At 43.1% G+C, this 22,264-nt stretch overlaps 2 protein-coding genes across 4 annotated transcripts in view; one reads left to right on the top strand and one right to left on the bottom strand.

Annotated features, from left to right (window-relative positions):
* The window catches only part of LOC124009554 (TSC22 domain family protein 2-like), a 38,014-nt gene extending 35,608 nt beyond the window's left edge, over positions 1-2,406 (top strand). For both annotated transcript variants that reach the window (XM_046321445.1, XM_046321446.1), the window contains 2 exons: positions 206-257; positions 529-2,406. In XM_046321445.1, coding sequence (XP_046177401.1) covers positions 206-257; positions 529-954 — 478 coding nt within the window. In that variant the 3' untranslated portion in view covers positions 955-2,406. The remainder of the gene's footprint in view (positions 1-205; positions 258-528) is intronic.
* A 4,479-nt stretch (positions 2,407-6,885) lies between these two features.
* LOC124010122 (UAP56-interacting factor-like) lies at positions 6,886-13,359 on the bottom strand. 2 transcript variants are annotated; one of them, XM_046322483.1, is made up of 9 exons: positions 13,152-13,359; positions 12,498-12,635; positions 12,152-12,324; positions 11,683-11,960; positions 10,021-10,093; positions 9,843-9,907; positions 9,228-9,305; positions 8,894-9,026; positions 6,886-8,430 (listed from the first exon to the last, which is right to left on the bottom strand). In XM_046322483.1, the coding sequence occupies exons 1-9, from the start codon at positions 13,222-13,224 to the stop codon at positions 8,329-8,331; spliced, it is 1,113 nt and encodes a 370-aa protein (XP_046178439.1). In that variant the 5' UTR covers positions 13,225-13,359; the 3' UTR covers positions 6,886-8,328. The 2 variants fall into 2 exon arrangements, with proteins under 2 accessions (XP_046178439.1, XP_046178440.1); XM_046322484.1 differs by having other exon boundaries at positions 6,886-8,427.
* Positions 13,360-22,264: the final 8,905 nt, after the last annotated feature.

Here is a 22,264-nt window from a genome sequence, read left to right as displayed (position 1 = left end):
AATTGTAATTACTTTGCTACTATGGCCTATTTATTGCCTTACCACCTCATGCCATTTTCACACAACTGTATATAGACTTTCTTTTTTTTTCTATTTCAACTAGCGTACCTGGTTAAATAAAGGTGAAATACAATTCAAAAATAATGATTGGTTAAATAATTCACCTGTGATTTGTCTTCATTCTAATATTCTCTTTCTTTTATAGTGCCTCTGGAGCCAGTGTTGTTGCCATTGATAATAAAATAGAACAAGCCATGGTAAGGGTTTTTATTGAATCATAATCATTTTTATAGTATCATATTTTGGTTTTAAATAGTGTTGATGAAATGGAACTACTGTATTGGTAAGGAATGAATCTCAACTAATTTGCTCAGGTGCCACTAATTCAAATAAGTTACCATCTAGAGACCCCATCACCTAGTTTTCCTGCTCTGAGCTAGTTGCTGTGTTGATGACGAGGACTAGTTGTTTTCTGTGCTGTCCTCTTGTAATGACTGTTAGCATGTCCCATGTTTTCTATCTCCTCAGGACCTGGTGAAAAGCCATCTGATGTATGCAGTGCGTGAGGAGGTGGAGGTGCTGAAGGAGCAGATCAAGGAGCTGTTTGAGAGGAACTCTATGCTGGAGCGGGAGAACGCCGTTCTGAAATCCCTGGCCAACAGCGACCAGCTGTCTCAGCTCTCTGTCCGGCCGGCCGACACAAACTCCTCTTGCAGCACGACTCCACAGCAAGGGGTGGGCCAAGGCCAGCCGCAACTACAACTACAGGCTCCACCACAAGCCCAGCTTCAAACACAGCCTCCACTCCAGGCCCAGTCCCAGCAACTTCAAACCCAGCCTCAAGTGCTGCTCCAGTCCCAGCAACTACAGCCTTTGTCTCAACCCCAGCTCCAGCTTGACACCAGCCAGCCCCCGCCTTCGCAGCAACCGCAGCCCAACTTCAACTCCGCTTGAAGTGCACCCTCCCTCCCTATCGAGAGGGGGGAGAAAAAAAAAGTAAAAAACATCCTCCAATTCTAAATTGGCATACGAAGCAAAAAACAATATTGTCTTGTTCGCCACCAGCTTGACCTCCACAACCAAGAGCAGTGCTTCACTGAGTCTGTTTGTGTGTACTGTATGCCGGCTGTTCGGCCTTCCCAGTGTTAATGCAATCATCGTGAGAGTATGAGCGAGAGAAAGGGGGGTATTTCTTGTGGGGTGCCATGCTGGAGCTTTGACTGACCCCCACCCAGGGGCAACACACAGAGGAGAGGGGATACTCACGAGGACAAATCATCGTGTCCCAGATTATTTTTTAATTTTTTTCAGAGAATCGAGTCGAAGGGGTTTATTTTTAGCCTTGCAGTTTCATGTTGTAAGTAAGTGGGAGAGATCTATTTTCGGAGCCGCGCCACCATTTCTTCTTCGACATAAGTCCAATCCATGCATCAGTCTCTAAAGTTCTACTGTTAATGTTTATTTATTAATGGGCTGCTATTTTCATAAAGGAACAATGTCTCACAAAAAAAAAAAAATGTTAAAAAAAAAATATATATATAAAAATAAACATTGAGCCTTTTGTTTTTTTTTGTATTACTTTTTTTTTTGTCATTAGTGTTAAAAATAACTGGCCCTACATTCAATGGGCAGTTTATTGCATTAACCAGTCAAACATGTAGGCAATAATAAAGAAACTCTGACACGTCTAACACTAAATGGGCTGTTCAACAATGAAATTGTTTATCCGCATCAGTCAAGATCTAGTTTGAATGTACATTTTGTATAGAGTGTAAAGTATTATGCGCATAGCAAAGTTTGTACAGGTGAACACCAACTCTTGTGACAGGAAATCTGAACATGAATCTGCGGTAGGCTATTTTGACGACAACTTCCAATCCAATTGCTAGTTTCTTTGTCTCAAATTGACAGTTTATTGCCATACTTCCCCGCCCCTACCCTAATATCGTCTTGTGCATTTGATTCCGGGATGGGGGCAAAAAAATGCTGTGAAATCGTTCAAAACCTACTTTGTAACCAAAGATGCAAAGCTGTGTAATTCTATTATTTTTGCACACTTCTATGTATTTTGTTACTTTTTACTCCTTCACAACAAAATATTTTTGTTGCTGTTTAGCATGTTCTGCATGATCTGTAAGCTTCAAACCACTTTCTTACCTCATTTTTACTTCAGCACTCTTATTGTAAGATCTGTGAACAATGTAAATGGGGGGGAAAGACATGGAGACAGAGCTAGGGTTTTGGTTGAGCAACACAAACTAGTGTTAGACACTAGCTGCGAAGAAATGAAGTGAGCCATGTTTTCATTTAAATGGTGTTTGAATTTCATATGCCAATAGTTTTGTTACATTGCAAATTTGTATCTATTTAAATAAATGCAATCTTCCGATTCAAATTTTGTGAAAACCTGAGTACTTTTTGTGAAATGACTACCCATTAGGAACCACAGGAGACTTGAAGTATTTTAAATTGTCACACTGTGTTTTAAAGTCTTTCCATAAATGCCTAAAGGATGTACCATTCTAATTAGTTTGCTTCTAGCAAACGTCACACACTTAACCAGAGAAGACTAATGGGTCCAATCCCAAATCCTCCCCTAAACCCTGCACCTAGGAGGAATTGACAGGTGTAATCTAACTGGTAATAGCGCCATCTTGCCCTCTGATAGGCTAGGTGAGAGTTTCACCATATTGCTTATACCAATCAAATCATCTATGTGGCTGGAAGGTGTTTATGATTCTGAACGGTCAGATGGCTAGCAACAATGACAAGAATCTGCCATGCTGGGAATCGTAGGTGGCTTGTATCTTGATACTGTGTTTTGACTGATGTTTATGCTAAAATTAGCTAACTAGTTGACTATAAAGATGCATTTAAAGGATATGTTCATTGTGCAAATGTATTTGTTTTAAACTTTTAGTAACTAAATATAGAATGCATATTAATAGTCTAAGCCAATCCTGTCTGTTTTGCCCTGTAGTTGTGCACTCGTCAGTTTGGTTGCTAAACAACCAACCCGTCTATAGGGCGCAGGGTTTACAGGAGGATTTGGAATTGGCCTAAAGTCTTTCCTACAAGACTGGTTTGCCAGCCTGTCGAGAGCAACTCATTCCTTACTGAACGATTTGGTCTGAAAATATGCCCAATCCCAAATCGGCCCCTGGCTCCTCTGCAATTACCTGTGACCTGTACAGAACAAAACCCTCAGTTGGAATTTTTGTAAGTGTTCTCAAATTAATTTTGCTGAAAACGTTTGTCTGCTCACTTCATGACTTGACTATTAGCCATGTCATAGCAGTTGGACTCTCCACACGGCTGACATTGTACACTACTTATTAACATTTTATGAAGAGCTTGAATACTTATAATAACCCAACCTGAATTTTCAATTAATTTGTGTAATATTTAAATTCATGAAGTGTAGAGAACCTGTTATAACGTAGCCTATCAAGAAAACACTAGTATACATTTCCACAGTTTTATAAAAAATAAAAAGTAATAACTTTTTTCAGGGAGTCCAGGTAGGGGAAGCAGCATCCCCTGGTCAAATCTTTATCTGCGTCTTTGTCCGTCGTCCTCTTGCTGCATCTCAGTTTTCTTGGCATGGGTCTTCGTCCTCTTGAAGTAACCTCGCAGCCTCTTCCAGAAGGACTTCTTGGCAGGTTTAGGTGCAGCGTCCTCAGCCAGCTCAGCTCTAACCTCCTGGAGTCTCCTCAGGCACGGCCTGGGTGATGTGTTGGACCAGGATGGGGGCATCCTCTGGGATGCTGGCGAGGGTCTGCTCCGAGGCACCGGAGCCCAGTGATTGGGCCGACCTGGCCCGGCACTTACCGGACACCTTTCTCACCATCTCAAGTGATGGTACCCTCTTGTGGTGGATAACAATGTCCTCGCACCATGGGTAGACCGAGAAGGGCCAGGACTCAACGGTGCTGGTACTGGAGCATAGGCTGGTGCGGCTGCATTGTGATCCGTCCCTGCTGGTCACCCAAGTGGCTTTTGGGGTGGATGGGATGTCTATGGTTTGGCTCTCTGCAGATGGGAGCCGAGGTATTGGGCTATGACAATACATGATCACAAGCAAGTGGCAAGCTGTAGTAGTAGGCTAACAGCAGGTTGTCCAGAAAATCATAAAACAGGTGTTTGAGTTATAAACAGCTGTTCGAACCTTTTCTAGCCTACCCCATGATGACCACATGATATGCCATGGTGATGCAATAAGCCATGCTGAGCCAAAGTAACAACAGGGCTATGGTCAAAAGTAGTGCACTATAAAGGAAATAGGGTGCCGTTTGGGACATCCTGTCTTGTGTTTTTGCCATTTCTGTTACATTCAAGACCAAAGAAACAACTGCTACAGAATTTTTTTAAAGAATATGAATGGGAGCCAACCAACCAATGCCCCTTCTCTCTCTCTTTGATCCCGACCAAACTTTTGGAGGCATACTGCTCTCCTAAAATAAACTGAGTAGCAAATGTTAGTTGGCTAGCCTAGCACAACAGCATCTGTGAAGGTACTGACAGGATGGTGTTTTACTAAGGAAGATATTTTCTATTTTTAACACTGGGTATTTAACACTGCTCAGTTGCAGTGGTGTAGTGGAGGGTAAACGCCTACCGGGATTAAGTAAATTCATTTCGGATGTATTCAACTGAATAATGACTTTGTAGTTAGTATTGAGCGATGCCTAATCATAAATAAAAAATGGATTTAATTGCAAATAAAAGGCTGTGTGATGACATAGTGTAAATAAAAATAATGCTTTCAGGTTAATCCCCATGTACCGAATAAAACATACAAGTTAAATGGATTTCCATTGCATTTTCAACTCTACTGATGGTTTTGTCATAAACATTTTTGGCGTTATACAGCAAATGTGCCCAATCTGGTCTTGGCATGTGCACTCTAGTCAGTGCCTTCTAGCCAACAATTTACAGACAGAGCAGATAGTCTCCCGTCAGGGGAGTCATGCACCAAAAACATCTGAGGGGGCAGAAAGTACGTGAGGGTGGTCCGAAGATGGGCTATGCCCCTGTCCGAAAGTTGGAGAATGTAGAATGACTTTAAACATCTAAAATGGCTTTTTCCTGCAATCTAGAGCCATAATCATTATGCTTAATTCTGCATGTCTAAGCATTCCTGGTGTTTTTTTTATTTAAAGAAACGAAATACGCTTATCTGCTAAAATCTGGGTAAAAGATTGAAAGGAATGAGTCTTATTCAGTACATTTAGTATTTGCTTGCTTTTCTAAAGTCTACCAAATTTGCCAGCAGGCATAGTTAGACAAGCTAGCTACTCTAACTTGATTGGTAGGCTGAAATGGCTTGTTGGTAACTAGTTATGAGTTTGGAAATATATCTGTGCTAGCTAAAGCCAAATTCATAAAATTACTAGGTGGCTAGCAGTATTAGAGAAACAAAATGTTTTGTTTTACAACAAAAAAAACAATAACAAATCTTTGGGCATGACGCCTCTGGCTACCTACGTTATATTATGTACAAAAGAGTAAGATACTTTTTATTTTCAAATGGCAGCCGAGCATTGATCATCATGTCACCAGAATAAGACCCGAATAGGCTATTAATTGCAAAGAGCATCAGGCTCATCACCGTGATCTTTCAACACACTCGTCATAATTTATTTAATCTGTAGCCTAATAAACTGCATGCTTTCCCAAATTGTAGTGGGAGCAGGACTACCACTTTTTGTATTAAACAGCTCATTTCCTGCAAATCTACAGTTTGCCATGGGGCGGAGAAAAAATGTGCTGTTTTATAGATAATCGCATGCTGATTTTGCCATGAGGATGAGATAATATTTTGCAGTTTTAAAGCTTTTTTCCTGATATTCTGCACATTTTACCATTGATCATGACATCTATCGCCCAAAAAAAGATGCCCAGGGTCCCTGCTCATCTGCGTGAATGTGCCTTAGGCATGCTGCAAGGAGGCATGAGGACTGCTGATGTGGCCAGGGCAATAAATTGCAATGTCCGTACTGTGAGACGCCTAAGACAGCACTACAGGGAGACAGGACGGACAGCTGATCGTCCTCGCAGTGGCAGACCACATGTAACAACACCTGCACAGGATCGGTACATCACACCCGCGGGCCAGGTACAGGATGTTAACTGCCTGAGTTACACCAGGAACACACAATCCCTCCATCAGTGCTCAGACTGTCCAAAACAGGCTGAGGCTGGACTCGGGGCTTGTAGGCCTGTTGTAAGGCAGGTCCTCACCAGACATCACCGGCAACAACGTCGCCTATGGGTACAAACTCACCATCGCTGGACCAGACAAGACTGGCAAAAAGTGCTCTTCGTTGACGAGTTGCGGTTTTGTCTCACCAGGGGTGATGGTCGGATTCGCGTTTATCGTCGAAGGAATGAGCGAAATCTGCCAAATCTGGCGCAGTCCATGAGGAGAGAACTTGTTCAGTTGATGTCGGTTGTTGAATCTCGTTTTGTTCATACAAATATTTACACAAAGTTTGCTGAAAATAAACGCAGCTGGCAGAGAATGTTTTTTTGTTGTTGCAGAGTTTATAAAAGGTTGGAAGGAAACCTGGTTACAGTTCTCTACTTGGGTATGAAAAGGTAGCAAAAAAATATGCCACAGATACACGGAACAACATTTCCTATAGCACATTTATCAGAACCAAAAGAAATAACACATTTTTACCACATTTATGTTACATAAATTCCGTTATGTTATACCTGTGATGGGTGTTAAAGGTGAAGTGAACTGTGGTTAAGGATTGTATTGGGCAAAAATACTTCAGCACTTCCCTTTTCAACATAAAAACTGTGGATGGAAATGTAGTCTATACAAGTAACAGTGTGTCAAAACTATCAGTAGAGTTGAAAATGAGATAAAAACAATGAACTTCAGATTTTTATTCGGTACATGAAAACTTAAAAGTAAATTGTCTACACTGTCATCACACCCCTGATTTTTTATCTGCAACAAGTCTGTTTGTGGAAAAACTCCACAGGTGGGAAAATGTGTATTTTCTTTGTAGACTTTAGAATATTAGCATGAAAAATCAGTCGTGAATTCGATGGAAATCTAGCTAGAGAGGGACACAAAGTCCCACATTTCTATTTGAAACGAAACAAAGTATTTAAAAAATGTCCCATCAATAAAAAAAGAATTTAATAAAAGACACTAAACAAAACCCTTTCCTTCTGGCACAAAGCAACATCCGTATTGAAAAACATTCTTCCAATGTCCTTCAGTACAACTCCCACAGCTGCACTCCTTGTGAGAAAAGGGAGTTTCCTTTACGTCCAGACAAATGTTGAAGCTCCTGAAGACAACAGCTAAGTACACTGAACAAAAATACAAACGCAACATGTAAAGCATTGGTCACGTTTCATGAGCTGAAATAAGATCCCAGAAATGTTCCATATTCACAAAATATTTCTCAAATTTTGTGCACAAATTTGTTTACATCCACGTTAGTGAGCATTTCTCCATTGCCAAGATAATCCATCCTCCTGACAGATGTGACATATCAAGAATCTGATTAAACAGCATGATCATTACAAAGGTGCACCTTGTGCTGAAAAAAAAAGAAATTGCAGTCACAGAACACGCCATAAGATGTCTCAGGTTGAGGGAGCATGCAATTGGCACGCTGACTGCAGGAATGTCATCCAGAGCTGTTGCCAGCGAACATAACGTTAATTTCGCTACCATAAGCCGCCTCCAATCCAAAGTAGTTTTAGAGAATTTGGCAGGACCTCCAATCGGCCTTACAACGTGTAACCAAGCCAGCTCAGGACCTCCACATCTGGCTTCTTCACCTGCAGGATTGTCCAAGACCAGCCACCCGGACAGCTGGTGAAGCGGAGGAGTATTTGTCTGTAATAAAGCCATTTTGGGGGAAAAACCTCATTCTGATTGGTTGGGCCTGGCTCCCCAGACTGCACCCCTGCCCAGTCATGTGAAATCAATAGATTAGGGCCTAATTTACTTATTTAAATTGACCGATTTTCTTACATGAACAGTAACTCAGTAAAATCTTTGAAATTGTTGCATTTATATTTTTGTTCAGTATACATTGTTATTAATAATGGGTGTCCTATCATGGTACAAAAAAAAAAAATATTCCACAATAACTGCACCCGTATATAGTTCTCACATTTGAGGAGTAGTGCACTTTGTATCTCATTCTGCTGCTCCATGAGGAAAGTCACTCAGGAGAATCAGCTTAAGATCAGTGCAGGGACCTTTTGAATGGTTCCAGCAAATTAGATAAGTGTGGGTCAGAGTGCGTGTCTGTCTGAGTGGAACACAAAGGTTTCCTTCGTATCGTTGGATTAACCCACGGTGACGAATCGGCTGCCTTTGCTGGTCTGCGCAGTGGCGATGCGCTGGTCTTTCAGGATGCGGAATCGCTCATTCAAAGTCAGCGCCGTCTGCTGTGACAACAGTTTGGATAAAACCAATAATTCACGTCACACAACTGGGTCATGTTGACTAGGCACAAAATGTATGCAATCTGAACATTTCAAATAACAAACGCTTGTCTACCTTTGCATTGCATGTTTTAAAACATTTTCACATTTTGATAGAGCATGCCCTAATGAATAGGACCCTGTACTCACCAATTCACAGGGTGAAACCTTGATTTTGAACCACCTGGGAGAGTTATACTCTTGACTATTTAGTTCAAACACAGTTCTTAAAATGTATATGCTCATCAGGACAAGATCCGAGCCACTTGGGCTGCATTTACACAGGCAGGCTAATTCTGATGTTTTTCCACTAATCTGTCTTTTGACCAATCAGATCGACTCGTCAATAATTGGGCAAAAACTCAGAAATGGGCTGCCTGTGTAAACACAGCCACTGTGTGATTGTGCACTTTTATCTTATTTTCACCTGTTTCCCCACGCTGTTGATGTCAAACTGCAGGGGGACTCCTTTAGGTGGTACTGGTTTCTTCTCCTCCTCCACCTTGACTGGGGCCGGGCTGATGGGTGCCGAGGGGTGCAGGGACCAAGCACTGGGAGGCCTGGGGGAACAGTGAAGAAAATACATGGTGAGTGGTTGTTTATCTCAGCCCAGGAGTATTTCTTGACTATGTGAATTGTCCAGGCAAAACTCTGGCCCTTCATTATGATCAGGTCATATGTTAAGGAAAAACTACTGGTCCTGTGTACTCAGTCAGCCTCTGTTCTGAAAGTGGTCTATGTGAGCTCATAATGGGACTCACTCAGGCTGCGTCATGGTGGCAGTTGGGTTGTCAATGGAAACGGTCAGGATCCCACTGCTGTTTGTTGACGTGCGCCATCTGGTGGACAGACAGGCAAACAGACAAACATAGCGTAAGACAACCTGTGGATAACGACAAGCAAAGGTAACATTTGTGGTATTCAAGAATGATGAGGGTGCACCAAATTATACAGAGGAATGTGGTCTGTCAAGAGGTGAGTCAGTGTGTTCATTCTCTCACACACAAACACACCCATCCACATTAGGGTTGCACGATATGGTAAAAAAAAATCTGAGATTGTGATTTTACTTGCGATTATAGACCAGAGATACTTAGATACTTGCGACAAAGATTTTAGAATACTCTTCACATTATCCTCTCTGATTAAGAACAAGCTGTTACACTCCACCACTGGTACCAGTCTATTTGAGCATTAGGAACTGCCTGCTTGAGTGACAGGGGGCGGGGCTTGGTGTGTGTGGGATTAAGCAATAAACAAAGCCTTTTTATAAAATGGCCATTACAGATAGCTAAGTGGCATTTAAAAAAAATAATCGCAGCCTCTTGCAATATGGATATTCACAGCCCTAATCAACACACAGGTCAAATACTCACTGGCGAGATCTAACTGGAGTAGGGGGTAGAGATGTTGGAGCTGGCTTCTGCACCTGGGCATGAACCTGCAGTATGGACGAATGTACAAGTGAGACAACTTTTCATGCACTGGGTCTGTTCTAAAAAAAAAAAAAAGGCTGCCTACGATCAGACACCTACAGACAAATAGAGAGCAAACCTTGAGGCCCCTGTGGAAGAGAAACGTGGCCTGGCGGGCTTCTCTCTGGGTTTGATGGATAGGGGGCAGAGGCCTACAAGGAGAACACAAGATGGAAGGTTGGTTGAGACAGGAATGGAGATAAAAAAAAAAATCCATGACGTCATTGCACAAACGAAGGACATTGGAGAGCACTTGGAAATACTTAACAGGAGACACTGATTCTCAGTGTCAGACTGAGCCAGTCCCAATTCGTTCCCTACCCTTTCACCTTGAAGTTAACCCTTCGATGTTTGCAGATTTTACAGGCCTGGATACGTATACGGTGTGTATACAGTATGGCGCAGGTTTTCCGTTAACCAGTAATAGCCGACTTTTGACCCCAACAAAAATAATAGAAGACGATAAATGAAATTGGCCAACATAAAGAAGAAAAAATCCCATTGAGAATGAATGCTTTTTAGCCTAATCACTGATGGAAATATCAGTCTATGTACTACATTCATTGACTGATCATTTGTATTAGTTGATAGCTTAATTTGCATAATCCATTTATCACGTGTAGGAGCTACAGCATACAGAGCCTTTGAGTGGAAAATCTGTCAGACAGCGCAAGAGCTGTTGCATCTTGTGGCGCTTTTAAGACAACTAGGAACTCAGGGAGGGGGGAATAGGTCAAATCATGACATTAGTGATCTTCTTCCCGAGTTGGATGACCGATCAAACCGATTTTGCCCAGTTGGAGCTCTGTTTTCCCCAGTGGTCATGAGTCAGAGCTCAGAGTTGTTTTGAACGCAGACTCAAACAGAAACAGAAGGCAGGGAGGCTTCATCAGCTTGGCACACACCACTTTGCAATGAACTGGAGGCAGTATGCATTTTGAAAACATATACTTAATTGTTTGAAACTTGAATGTTTTGATACATACTATGAGGCAATATCTTACCCTGCTTCAAAATGTAATCTCTGTGACAAGAAACTGCTCACATCTGCAGTTCCCTTTTGAAAACAGTGTTTTCCCACTAATTGCATTATGGAACAAACATTCGCACGTAGTCTACTGCCTTTTGCGCATTGTCAGACTGATTGCTTTTTAAAGTTTAAAGTTTATTTTTTAACACTTTTTTTTAGCCGAGGCCAAAAAAAAAAAAGAATTTCAGATCTATCGTCCCCCAACTGTCCATAGTCTGAGAAAGAAATAGCCTATTCCAAACAATAACCTGTTAATCGTCTTGTTGGCTGAGGAAAAGTAAATGTGGACAGTTATTCTAACACGTTTAAATCAGAATTCGGTAAGAAGGACCGCACATTGTTGCATTCTCGACTTGCACGTTCTGTTAATATGAATTACCTTATTCTAAATAGGGTTTGTCATTCTGAGCACAGCGGCTGGACGCTGCAATCAGGTTACGCACCCAATGCACATGGGTCTGGTACATTTCTAAAATGTTCGGTAAATTCAAATTTTGCCGGTCAAATGTCTGACGCCACATTTTTCTAATGGAAAACCTGATATGGCGCTTCCTCCACATTACTTAAATGATACAGATCTGCAAACATTGAAGGGTTAAGGTCAAGGGGAAGGGGTAAATAGCGAATTTGTACCGACTGACAGTGTGACGTGGTTATATTCCATGGAGGGGACTATTCCAGGAGTAAATTCTGCAATTGTAATTTTGTTACCGTCCCCGCAGCTGAACGGGTCTTGTCTGTGTCATCGTGTTGGGGCCTCTCTGTACGTCTGTCTGTCTGTACGGCCTCCTCTGGCCTTGCGTCTGTCTGAATTGAGCTGATTGGATAAAAGGCCACGATTGGTTGTTGAAGGGCCGCGCTTGGTTGTTGAAGGGCCGCGCTTGGTTGTTGAAGGGCCGCGCTTGGTTGTTGAAGGGCCGCGCTTGGTTGTTGAAGGGCCGCGCTTGGTTGTTGAAGGGCCGCGCTTGGTTGTTGAAGGGCCGTGACTTCTAAGAGGGAAAACGTAAATAGAGATGGTGAGCAGAGGAGCGAGGGCTCCTTTGGAAACTAACTCACTCCTCCTCTTCGATCCCAACAAGGGTTGTTTGTGTTCATTAGGCATGAAACAGGAAAACGGTCCAAAACTAAGTGCAAAATTTTGCCCTAATGAACATGTCCCAGATGTACGAGCCCTTAATACCTGGTTGACAGTCGGTCGGTTGAGTGGACTGATTCCTTTCTGTACGGCTGCCGTCTTCCGGGCCGCCAGTCCAGTGATAACCCCTTGACCCCGGCTTTGACCAACCAAAGGGGGAATCTTCCGGCCTCTTCCAACACCCACTCTCGTTACCCCCCTTCTTGCTACACCACCTCCTGGAAATGACATGTGGACAATCTAAATGTGATGTCTCAAACAGGTTCATTGGTATTATAAGTGGAGCTAAAGTCTGCAATTTCAAATATCACAGGAATGACTGTATGAAGTTATTCAACAATAGAAAACTAGCTGCATTAATGAGCACCACAAACAAAGCTACTGTACACACCTCTTTGAGTCTGTCCTCCAGCTCTCGCTCCAACTAGTTTCCCTTGCACAAAGCCCTTTCCTTTCTGTAATGGCCTGCGGTTCCCCGGGCCTGGCCTCCGTGCTTGTTGCTCTTTCTTGTTCAGACGAATGATATCATCTAGGGAAGTAAGATGAACAAAACAATATTATAAATCGACTCGTCAGTGAGCTCTTTTTCTAGTCAATATAAAATCTAAATGCCAAGCATATGAATGAAAGTTTGTCTGACTCCTGGAAGTCTGAACTGACTTTGTACATTATAGCTAACTGTAGCTAAATTCATTACTCACACTGACGTTTGGATGGGCCAAATATATACATATAGCTTAATGTTCAACTCATAAGACCTACAAAATAGTAACTATTTAACGTTACTGTAGCTAACGTTAGCTGGCTTGGTCGCATTGAATGAACGCAGCTAGCTAACAAAGTTGCCAGAGTAGTAAGAGCTTTTAGACTTTGAAATAGACAGTGGAATGTATATATATATTTAGTTATATAACAATGTATATTATGACCTTATTACCGATTAGCTGGCCAGCTACTTTACATGCGAACATTAGCTATGGCTAGTTACAACAACCAAACCCGAGCTACTGGTAACCACCACATCAAGTGTCGCTAGCGGCCTTACCTAAAGACATGTCAACCTTATCAGGTCCCTCAGAAGTGCTCCCCCGTACAGCCGAAAAACCAACGTTACTCATACTGTAAAAATCTGGAGAATGTTATGGATAAAATTACAAACTGCGCTTCAACTGCAAACTATAGCAAGCTAGCTAGCCTAGCTATCTACGTGAAATTCAACTCCCTCTGCAAACGTCTAATACACGCGCACTAGACACGAATGGCATTTTGGGATGTGTAGTTTAGATGCCAGTAGACCCAATAAACCTTCTGTTACAGAACAGAAAGAACACACAATGCATATATATATAGTGGTGTAAGGTAATTAAGTATAAAAAAAAAATGGGGGGGGGTATCTGTACTTTATATTTCTGACAACTTTTACTTTTACTCCACTACATTCCTAAAGAAAATATTGTACTTTCTACTCCATACATTTTCCCTGACACCCAAAAGTACACGTTACATTTTGAATGCTTGGCAGGACAGGAAAATTGCCTAATTCACGCACTTCAAGACAAAATCCCTGGTCAACCCTACTGCATCTGATCTGGCAGTCTCACTAAACACAAATGCCCCTTGCTAGCCGTAAAAAAAACAAAAACAAGAACATTATTCTATCTGGTTTGCTTGATATAAGGAATTTACTGGGTGACTTTCACTAAGTATGAAAATGGGTACTTTTCCCACCACTGTGTATATATATATATATACACAGTTGAAGTCGGAAGTTTACATACACCTTAGCCAAATACATTTAAACTCCGTTTTTTACAATTCCTGACATTTAAATACCAGTAAATATTCCCTGTTTTAGGTCAATTAACAGGTGTGCCATGCTAAATGTTAATTTGTTGAATTTCTTTCCTTCTTAATGCGTTTGAGCCAATCAGTTGTGTTGTGACAAAGTAGAGGTGGTATACAGAAGATAGCCCTATTTGGTAAAAGACTAAGTCCACACTATGGCAAGAACAGCTCAAATAAGCAAAGAAAAACGACAGTTCATAATTACTTTAAGACAAGAAGGTCAGTTAATTCGGAAAATTTTAAGAACTGTTGCAAAAAACATGAAGACCGCCACAGGAAAGGAAGACCCAGAGTTGCCTCTGCTGCATGGAAATGTGAAATGAATGTAGTAGAATATAACACAATAGATCTTGTAAAATTTAATACAAAAAAAAAAAATAGATGTTCTTTTGTATTTTTTTTGTACCATCATCTTTGAAATGCAAGAGAAAGGGCATAATATATTATTCCAACCCAGGTGCAATTTAGATTTTGGCCAGTAGATGGCATCAGTGTATGTGCAACGTTTTAGACTGATCCAATGAACAATTTCATTTATTTTCAAAATTTTGCCTCAATATTGCCCAAATGTGCCTAATTTGTTTATTAATAACTTTTCATGTTCAAAATTGTGCACTCTCCTCAAACAGTAGCATGGTATTTTTTCACTGTAATAGCTACTGTAAATTGGACAGTGCAGTTAGATTAACAAGAATTTAAGCTTTCTGACAACATCAGATATGTCCTGGGAAATGTTCTTGTTACTTACAACCTCATGCTAATCGCATTAGCCTACTTTAACTCAACCGTCCATGCTAATTGCATTAGCCTACTTTAACTCAACCGTCCCGTGGAAGGGACACCGATCCCGAAGACGTTTTAATTAACGCATTTTCTTTTTAGCTTGACCCCCTGAACCATCCATAGTTCAAATTCAAGTCTGGCAGCCAATGCGCTAGTTTGACAGCCACTTTACTAGATAGCAACTTGTATGACTGAATGATGGAGAATGCTAGTAAGGCAAATTCAATTTCAAATCACTCATAGATGGCTCTCTGGATAAAACCAAAGTAATTTGCATCCACTGCAAGGCTTCATTTGTTTATTACCGAAGTACATCGAGTCTTTGTTATCATTTACAAGCGAAACTGTCACGCCTGCTCCCGCTCTTCCCCCCTGGCACTCGAGGGCGTCGGGCTGCTCTGCATTACCCACTCCTGCCATCATCATTGCACACACCTGCCTTCCCTCGTCACGCGCATCAGCAATTTATTGGACTCACCTGGACTCAATCACCTGTTTATTACCTCCCCTATATTTGTCAATTCACCTGGCTCTGTTCCTCGCTGCTGCATTAATTGACCGAAGTCTGTGTATTACCAGGTTCTGACACTGTTCTTGTCTTGGTTTCCTGTCTGTTACAATTAAATGTTGACTCCCCGTACCTGCTTCTCTTCTCCAGCATCGGTGCTTACAGAAACATACTGTTGACACCGGCAACACTAGTAATGTTACTAGTAGTAATGGAGGACATCTTCGGCAGGATAGCGTGCGCGCAGGAGGCCTATGGACAAGTTGACTAGCAGCAAGCTAACACAAGCAACAGCCATGTGGATAGCCACAGCTTGGAGGCATGTCCGCATTTTGGAGGACAAAGGCTTGAGGGATATCATTCGGATAGCATCGAATGACTCAACATATGAGTTACCTTCGAGTGTCAGAGTCATTACAAGAATACAGGAGCTGTATGAAAGTGAGAAGGCTACAAAAGCGGAGGAATTGAAACATACAACTGGCTGTTGCTCTCACGGAGACCCCTGGACTTCGGTCAGTAACAACTACATTGGGTTACTACCAGTGATGGAAAAAGTACCCAATTGTCATACTTGAGTAAAAGTAAAGACACCTTAATAGAAATGTACTCAAGTAAAAGTGAGTCCCCCAGTAAAATATTACTGGAGTAAAAGTGTTTGGGTTTTTAAAAATACTTAAGTATCAATAGTAAAAGTGTAAATCATTTAAAATTCCTTATATAAAGCAAACCAGACAGCATAACTGTCTTGTTTTTTTATTTATGGCTAGCCAGGGGCATGTTCCAGCACTCATACAACATTAACCTACGAAGCATATGTTTAGTGAGTCGCCAGATCAGGGGCAATAGGGATGACCAGGGATGTTCTCTTGATGTGTGAATTAAGTGTGTGAATTAGGCAATGTTCCAGTCCTGCTAAGCATTCAAAATGTAACAAGTACTCTTGGGTGTCAGGGAAAATGTATGGGGTAAAAAATACATAATTTTCTTTAGGAATGTAGTGAAGTAAAATTACAGATACCCCCCAAAAAAATACTTAAGTAGAACTTTCAATTAATTTTACTTTACACCACTGGTTACTGTCCACCACATTAATAATTAAAACTGGAAACTGCATTCACACGCTCTACCCATAATGAAGACAGTAGAGGCACTGGTGTAAAATGAACGTAGACAGGGCTCTAACTCCTCTAGCTCCATGATGAGATAGGGTGCAGGCCAGGCAGAATGCTGTTAGACAGCCTGCCAGCTTAGTGGAGTCTGCCACTAGCACAGTCAGTGTAGTCAGCTCAGCTATCCCCATTGAGACCGTGTCTGTGCCACGATCTAGGTTGGGCAAAACTAAATATGGCGGTGTTCGCTTTAGCAATCTCACTGGAACACAGACATCCTCCATTCCTGTCATTATTGAAAGAGATGTGATATCTCACATCTCAAAATAGAACTACTTAATGTTAGATCCCTCACTTCCAAGGCAGTTATCGTCAATTAACTAATCAAATTTAAATTTACAAACAAATAAAATGTCTGTGTTTTCGTCTTTTGAGCTTCTAGTCATGAAATCTATGCAGCCTACTCAATCACTTTTTATAGCTACTATTTACAGACTTCTTGGGCCGTATACAGTGTTCCTCACTGAGTTCCCTGAATTCCTGTCGGACATTGAATTCATGGCAGATAATATACACATTTTTGGTGACTTTAATATTCACATAGTAAAGTCCACAGACACATTTCAAAATGCTTTCGGAGCCATCATTGACTCAGTGGGTTTTGTCCAACATGTCTCCGGACCTACTCACTGCTACAGTCACACTTTGGACCTAGCTGGAATAAATGTTGTGGAACTTAATATTTTTCCTCATAATACTGGACTATCGGACGACCAATTTTTTACGTTTGCAATTGGTACAAATACTCTGTTTAGACCCCAACCAAGGATCATCAAAAGCCGTGCTATAAATTCCCGGACTTAAATTTAACCTTGCGTAATACCCTAGACGCAGTCGCACCCCTAAAAACAAAAACATTTGTATACACTATACAGAAAATTCCCAAGCAAGCTTCCAGAGAAATGTGTACCAAATTCACTAAAAGTGGCAGTCATAAAGCCTCTCTTGAAAAAGCTAAACATTGACCCAGAAAATATTTTAAAAACTCTCGGCCCATATCGAATCTCCCATTCCTTCACATTGAGGGGGTGCGTCACCTGAGTGGGTTGATTCACTGTTGTGGTCGTCCTGTCTGGGTTTGCGCCCCCCCCCCCCTTGGGTTGTGCCGTGGCGGAGATCTTTGTGGGCTATACTCAGCCTTGTCTCAGGATGATAAGTTGGTGGTTGAAGATATCCCACTAGTGGTGTGGGGGCTGTGCTTTGGCAAAGTGGGTGGGGTTATATCCTTCCTGTTTGGCCCTGTCCGGGGGTGTCCTCGGATGGGGCCACTGTGTCTCCTGACCCCTCCTGTCTCAGCCTCCAGTATTTATGCTGCAGTAGTTTGTGTCGGGGGGCTGGGATCAGTTTGTTATATCTGGAGTACTTCTCCTGTCCTATTCAGTGTCCTGTGTGAATCTAAGTGTGCGTTCTCTAATTCTCTCCTTATCTCTTTCCTTCTCTCTCTCGGAGGACCTGAGCCCTAGGACCATGCCCCAGGACTACCTGACATGATGACTCCTTGCTGTCCCCAGTCCACCTGGCCATGCTGCTGCTCCAGTTTCAACTGTTCTGCCTTACTATTATTCGACCATGCTTGTCATTTATGAACATTGAACATCTTGGCCATGTTCTGTTATAATCTCCACCCGGCACAGCCAGAAGAGGACTGGCCACCCCACATATGCTCTCTCTAATTCTCACTTTCTTCTTCTCTCTCGGAGGACCTGAGCCCTAGGACCGTGCCCGATGACTCCTTGCTGTCCCCAGTCCACCTGACTGTGCTGCTGCTCCAGTTTCAACTGTTCTGCCTTATTATTATTCGACCATGCTGGTCATTTATGAACATTTGAACATCTTGGCCATGTTCTGTTATAATCTCCACCCGCCACAGCCAGAAGAGGACTGGCCACCCCACATAGCCTGGTTCCTCTCTAGGTTTCTTCCTAGGTTTTGGCCTTTCTAGGGAGTTTTTCCTAGTCACCGTGCTTCTACACCTGCATTGCTTGCTGTTTGGGGTTTTAGGCTGGGTTTCTGTACAGCACTTTGAGATATCAGCTGATGTACGAAGGGCTATATAAATACATTTGATTTGATTCTTTCCCCAATTATTCCATAAGGCTGAGGAATTGTCAGTTATCCCATACCAAGGCTAGATGAGGCTGAATGACCACTAATTCATCTAATTGGTACATGACTGTTCAGTCTGTTGAATATTCCATCAAAAGGTACATTTATGGGGGGCTAAATTAAGGTTTTACTAAACCTTCAAAAGGGACACACATACACAATGAAGTTGATCAAATAAAGTCATTGACAGGAAAAGTAATTTATTACATCAAGTATAGTATACTCACCTCGCTCATCAACTTATCCCTGACCGCTGGCTACGTCCCTTCCGTCTTCAAGAGAGCGAGAGTTGCACCCCTTCTGAAAAAACCTACACTCGATCCCTCCGATGTCAACAACTACAGACCAGTATCCCTTCTTTCTTTTCTCTCCAAAACTCTTGAACGTGCCGTCCTTGGTCAGCTCTCCCGCTATCTCTCTCAGAATGACCTTCTTGATCTAAATCAGTCAGGTTTCAAGACTAGTCATTCAACTGAGACTGCTCTTCTCTGTATCACGGAGGCGCTCCGCACCGCTAAAGCTAACTCTCTCTCCTCTGCTCTCATCCTTCTAGACCTATCGGCTGCCTTCGATACTGTGAACCATCAGATCCTCCTCTCCACCCTCTCCGAGTTGGGCATCTCCGGCGCGGCCCACGCTTGGATTGCGTCCTACCTGACAGGTCGCTCCTACCAGGTGGCGTGGCGAGAATCTGTCTCCTCACCACGCGCTCTCACCACTGGTGTCCCCCAGGGCTCTGTTCTAGGCCCTCTCCTATTCTCGCTATACACCAAGTCACTTGGCTCTGTCATAACCTCACATGGTCTCTCCTATCATTGCTATGCAGACGACACACAATTAATCTTCTCCTTTCCCCCTTCTGATGACCAGGTGGCGAATCGCATCTCTGCATGTCTGGCAGACATATCAGTGTGGATGACGGATCACCACCTCAAGCTGAACTTCGGCAAGACGGAGCTGCTCTTCCTCCCGGGGAAGGACTGCCTGTTCCATGTTCTCGCCATCACGGTTGACAACTCCATTGTGTCCTCCTCCCAGAGCGCTAAGAACCTTGGCGTGATCCTGGACAACACCCTGTCGTTCTCAACTAACATCAAGGCGGTGGCCCGTTCCTGTAGGTTCATGCTCTACAACATCCGCAGAGTACGACCCTGCCTCACACAGGAAGCGGTGCAGGTCCTAATCCAGGCACTTGTCATCTCCCGTCTGGATTACTGCAACTCGCTGTTGGCTGGGCTCCCTGCCTGTGCCATTAAACCCCTACAACTCATCCAGAACGCCGCAGCCCGTCTAGTGTTCAACCTTCCCAAGTTCTCTCACGTCACCCCGCTCCTCCGCTCTCTCCACTGGCTTCCAGTTGAAGCTCGCATCCGCTACAAGACCATGGTGCTTGCCTACGGAGCTGTGAGGGGAACGGCACCTCAGTACCTCCAGGCTCTGATCAGGCCCTACACCCAAATAAGGGCACTGCGTTCATCCACCTCTGGCCTGCTCGCCTCCCTACCACTGAGGAAGTACAGTTCCCGCTCAGCCCAGTCAAAACTGTTCGCTGCTCTGGCTCCCCAATGGTGGAACAAACTCCCTCACGACGCCAGGACAGCGGAGTCAATCACCACCTTCCAGAGACACCTGAAACCCCACCTCTTTAAGGAATACCTAGGATAGGATAAAGTAATCCTTCTCACCCCCCCCCCCCTTAAAATATTTAGATGCACTATTGTAAAGTGGTTGTTCCACTGGATTTCATAAGGTGAATGCACCAATTTGTAAGTCGCTCTGGATAAGAGCGTCTGCTAAATGACTTAAATGTAAATGTAAATGTAATAGTCACAGCCTCTCCCCTTCATTTGCTTAACTGTGGGAATGGGATGGAGAAATGGTTTACAATAGGCAGGGTGGATCCAAAGCTGTGTAGATGGGTTACCTGATAACATCACAAAAACAATACACACGCTTCAATGGGGCAGAAGTCTGTGAGTTGTTGTGATTCTGCATGGCCGTATAGCTACCAACAAAGGCAATCCTAAGTGACTTGTTTCAGGTGGTTTCTTCTCGTTCTTGATACCATGTCTTGTTTTGAGGTGTTTTGACTGATTTCATGTCAATGCCAATATGGAAAAATTCTCTAGCTAGATAACCAACAACTGTAACGATGTATTTGAGAGACAAGTGCTCGTTGTGCTTAACAGTCCCTTTGCATTAATCAATTGGCCGCTGCACAGTTTGGATTGATTAATTGATTTTATTTGTCAGTTAAAAAAATACATACACTATATATGCAAAAGTCAAATTAGTGGATTCGGCTATTTCAGCCACACCCGTTGCTGACAGGTGTATAAAGTTGAGCACACAGCCATGCAATCTCCATAGGAAAACATTAGCAGTAGGATGGCCTTACTGAAGAGCTTAGAGACTTTCAATGTGGCACCGTCATAGGATGCCACCTTTCCAACAAGTCACTTTGTCAAATTTCTGCCCTTTTAGAGCTGCCCCGGACAACTGTATGTGTGTTTATTGTGAAGTGGAAACATCTAGGAGCAGCCGCATAGTGGTAAGTCACACAAGTTTACAGAGCGGGACTGCCGAGTGCTGAAGCGCGTAGCGCGTAAAAAATTGTCTGTCCTCTGTTGCAACACTCACTTCCGAGTTCCAAACTGCCTCTGGAAGCAACGTCAGCACAATAACTCTTTGTCGGGATCTTCATGAAATGGGTTTCTATGGCTGAGCAGCCACACACAAGCCTAAGATCACCATGTGCAATGCCAAGCGTCGGCTGGAGTGGTGTAAAGCTTGCAGCCATTGGGCTCTGGAGCAGTGGAAACTCGCCAGAAAAATCTGGGTTTGACAGATGCCAGGAAAATGCTCCCTGCCCCAATGCATAGTGCCAACTGTAAAGTTTAGTGGAGGAAGAATAATGGTTTGGGGATGTTTTTCATGGTTCAGGCTAGTCCCCTTAGTTCCAATAAAGGGAAATCTTAACTGTACAGCATAAAATTACATTCTAAACAATTCTGTGCTTCCGACTTGATTGCAACAGTTTGGGGAAGGTCCTTTCCTGTTTCAGCATGACAATGCCCCCGTGCACAAAGCAACGTCCATACAGAAATGCTATGTCGAGATCGGTGTGGAAGAACTTGACTGGCATGCACAGGGCCCTGACCTCAATCCCATCGAACACCTTTGGGATTAATTGGAATGCCGACTGCGAGCCGACTGGAGGAAAGTTACATCACACCATGGGTTGAGGATCCACCAGGGGAAGAAGGGGTGTTTGGGTAAAGAGAGACAGAGAACTCGCATTGATTACTTTCTGCGAAAGCGATCAAATCAGTCGAATGAAGCACAGCAACTGGACGCAAACCATAGTTTGCAGTGCATCAGTACCACTGTCATGGAGGACGTAAACTCAAGCACCGAAGTAGCAACTGAGGTGGAACCAACAACAGGAGTGGAACTCACCCAGCCTCCCAGACCTGCAGTCGAGAGGAGACTACCAGGGCACAGACCGTATGTGAAGTGGCCTGGCGCCAGTGACAAGAAGTTGTGGGAAACAGTGAATACTGACCTTACCTTGACCCTCGAGAAACTTCGAGGCACAGTGGAGAAGAAGTTGGAGAGGATGGGGGACATCATCTATGAGTACGGGACAGAAAGATTTGGAGTGGAAGAGGCAAAAGGCGGGAGAAAGGTTCCAACCCCACCAGTTTCCAGAAGGCAACAAGAAATCAAGCGCCTCGTTCAAGA

Source organism: Oncorhynchus gorbuscha, linkage group LG22 (genome assembly GCF_021184085.1).
Source record: "Oncorhynchus gorbuscha isolate QuinsamMale2020 ecotype Even-year linkage group LG22, OgorEven_v1.0, whole genome shotgun sequence".
NCBI lineage: Eukaryota > Metazoa > Chordata > Actinopteri > Salmoniformes > Salmonidae > Oncorhynchus > Oncorhynchus gorbuscha.
This window is presented reverse-complemented; position numbering and strand designations above follow the sequence as displayed.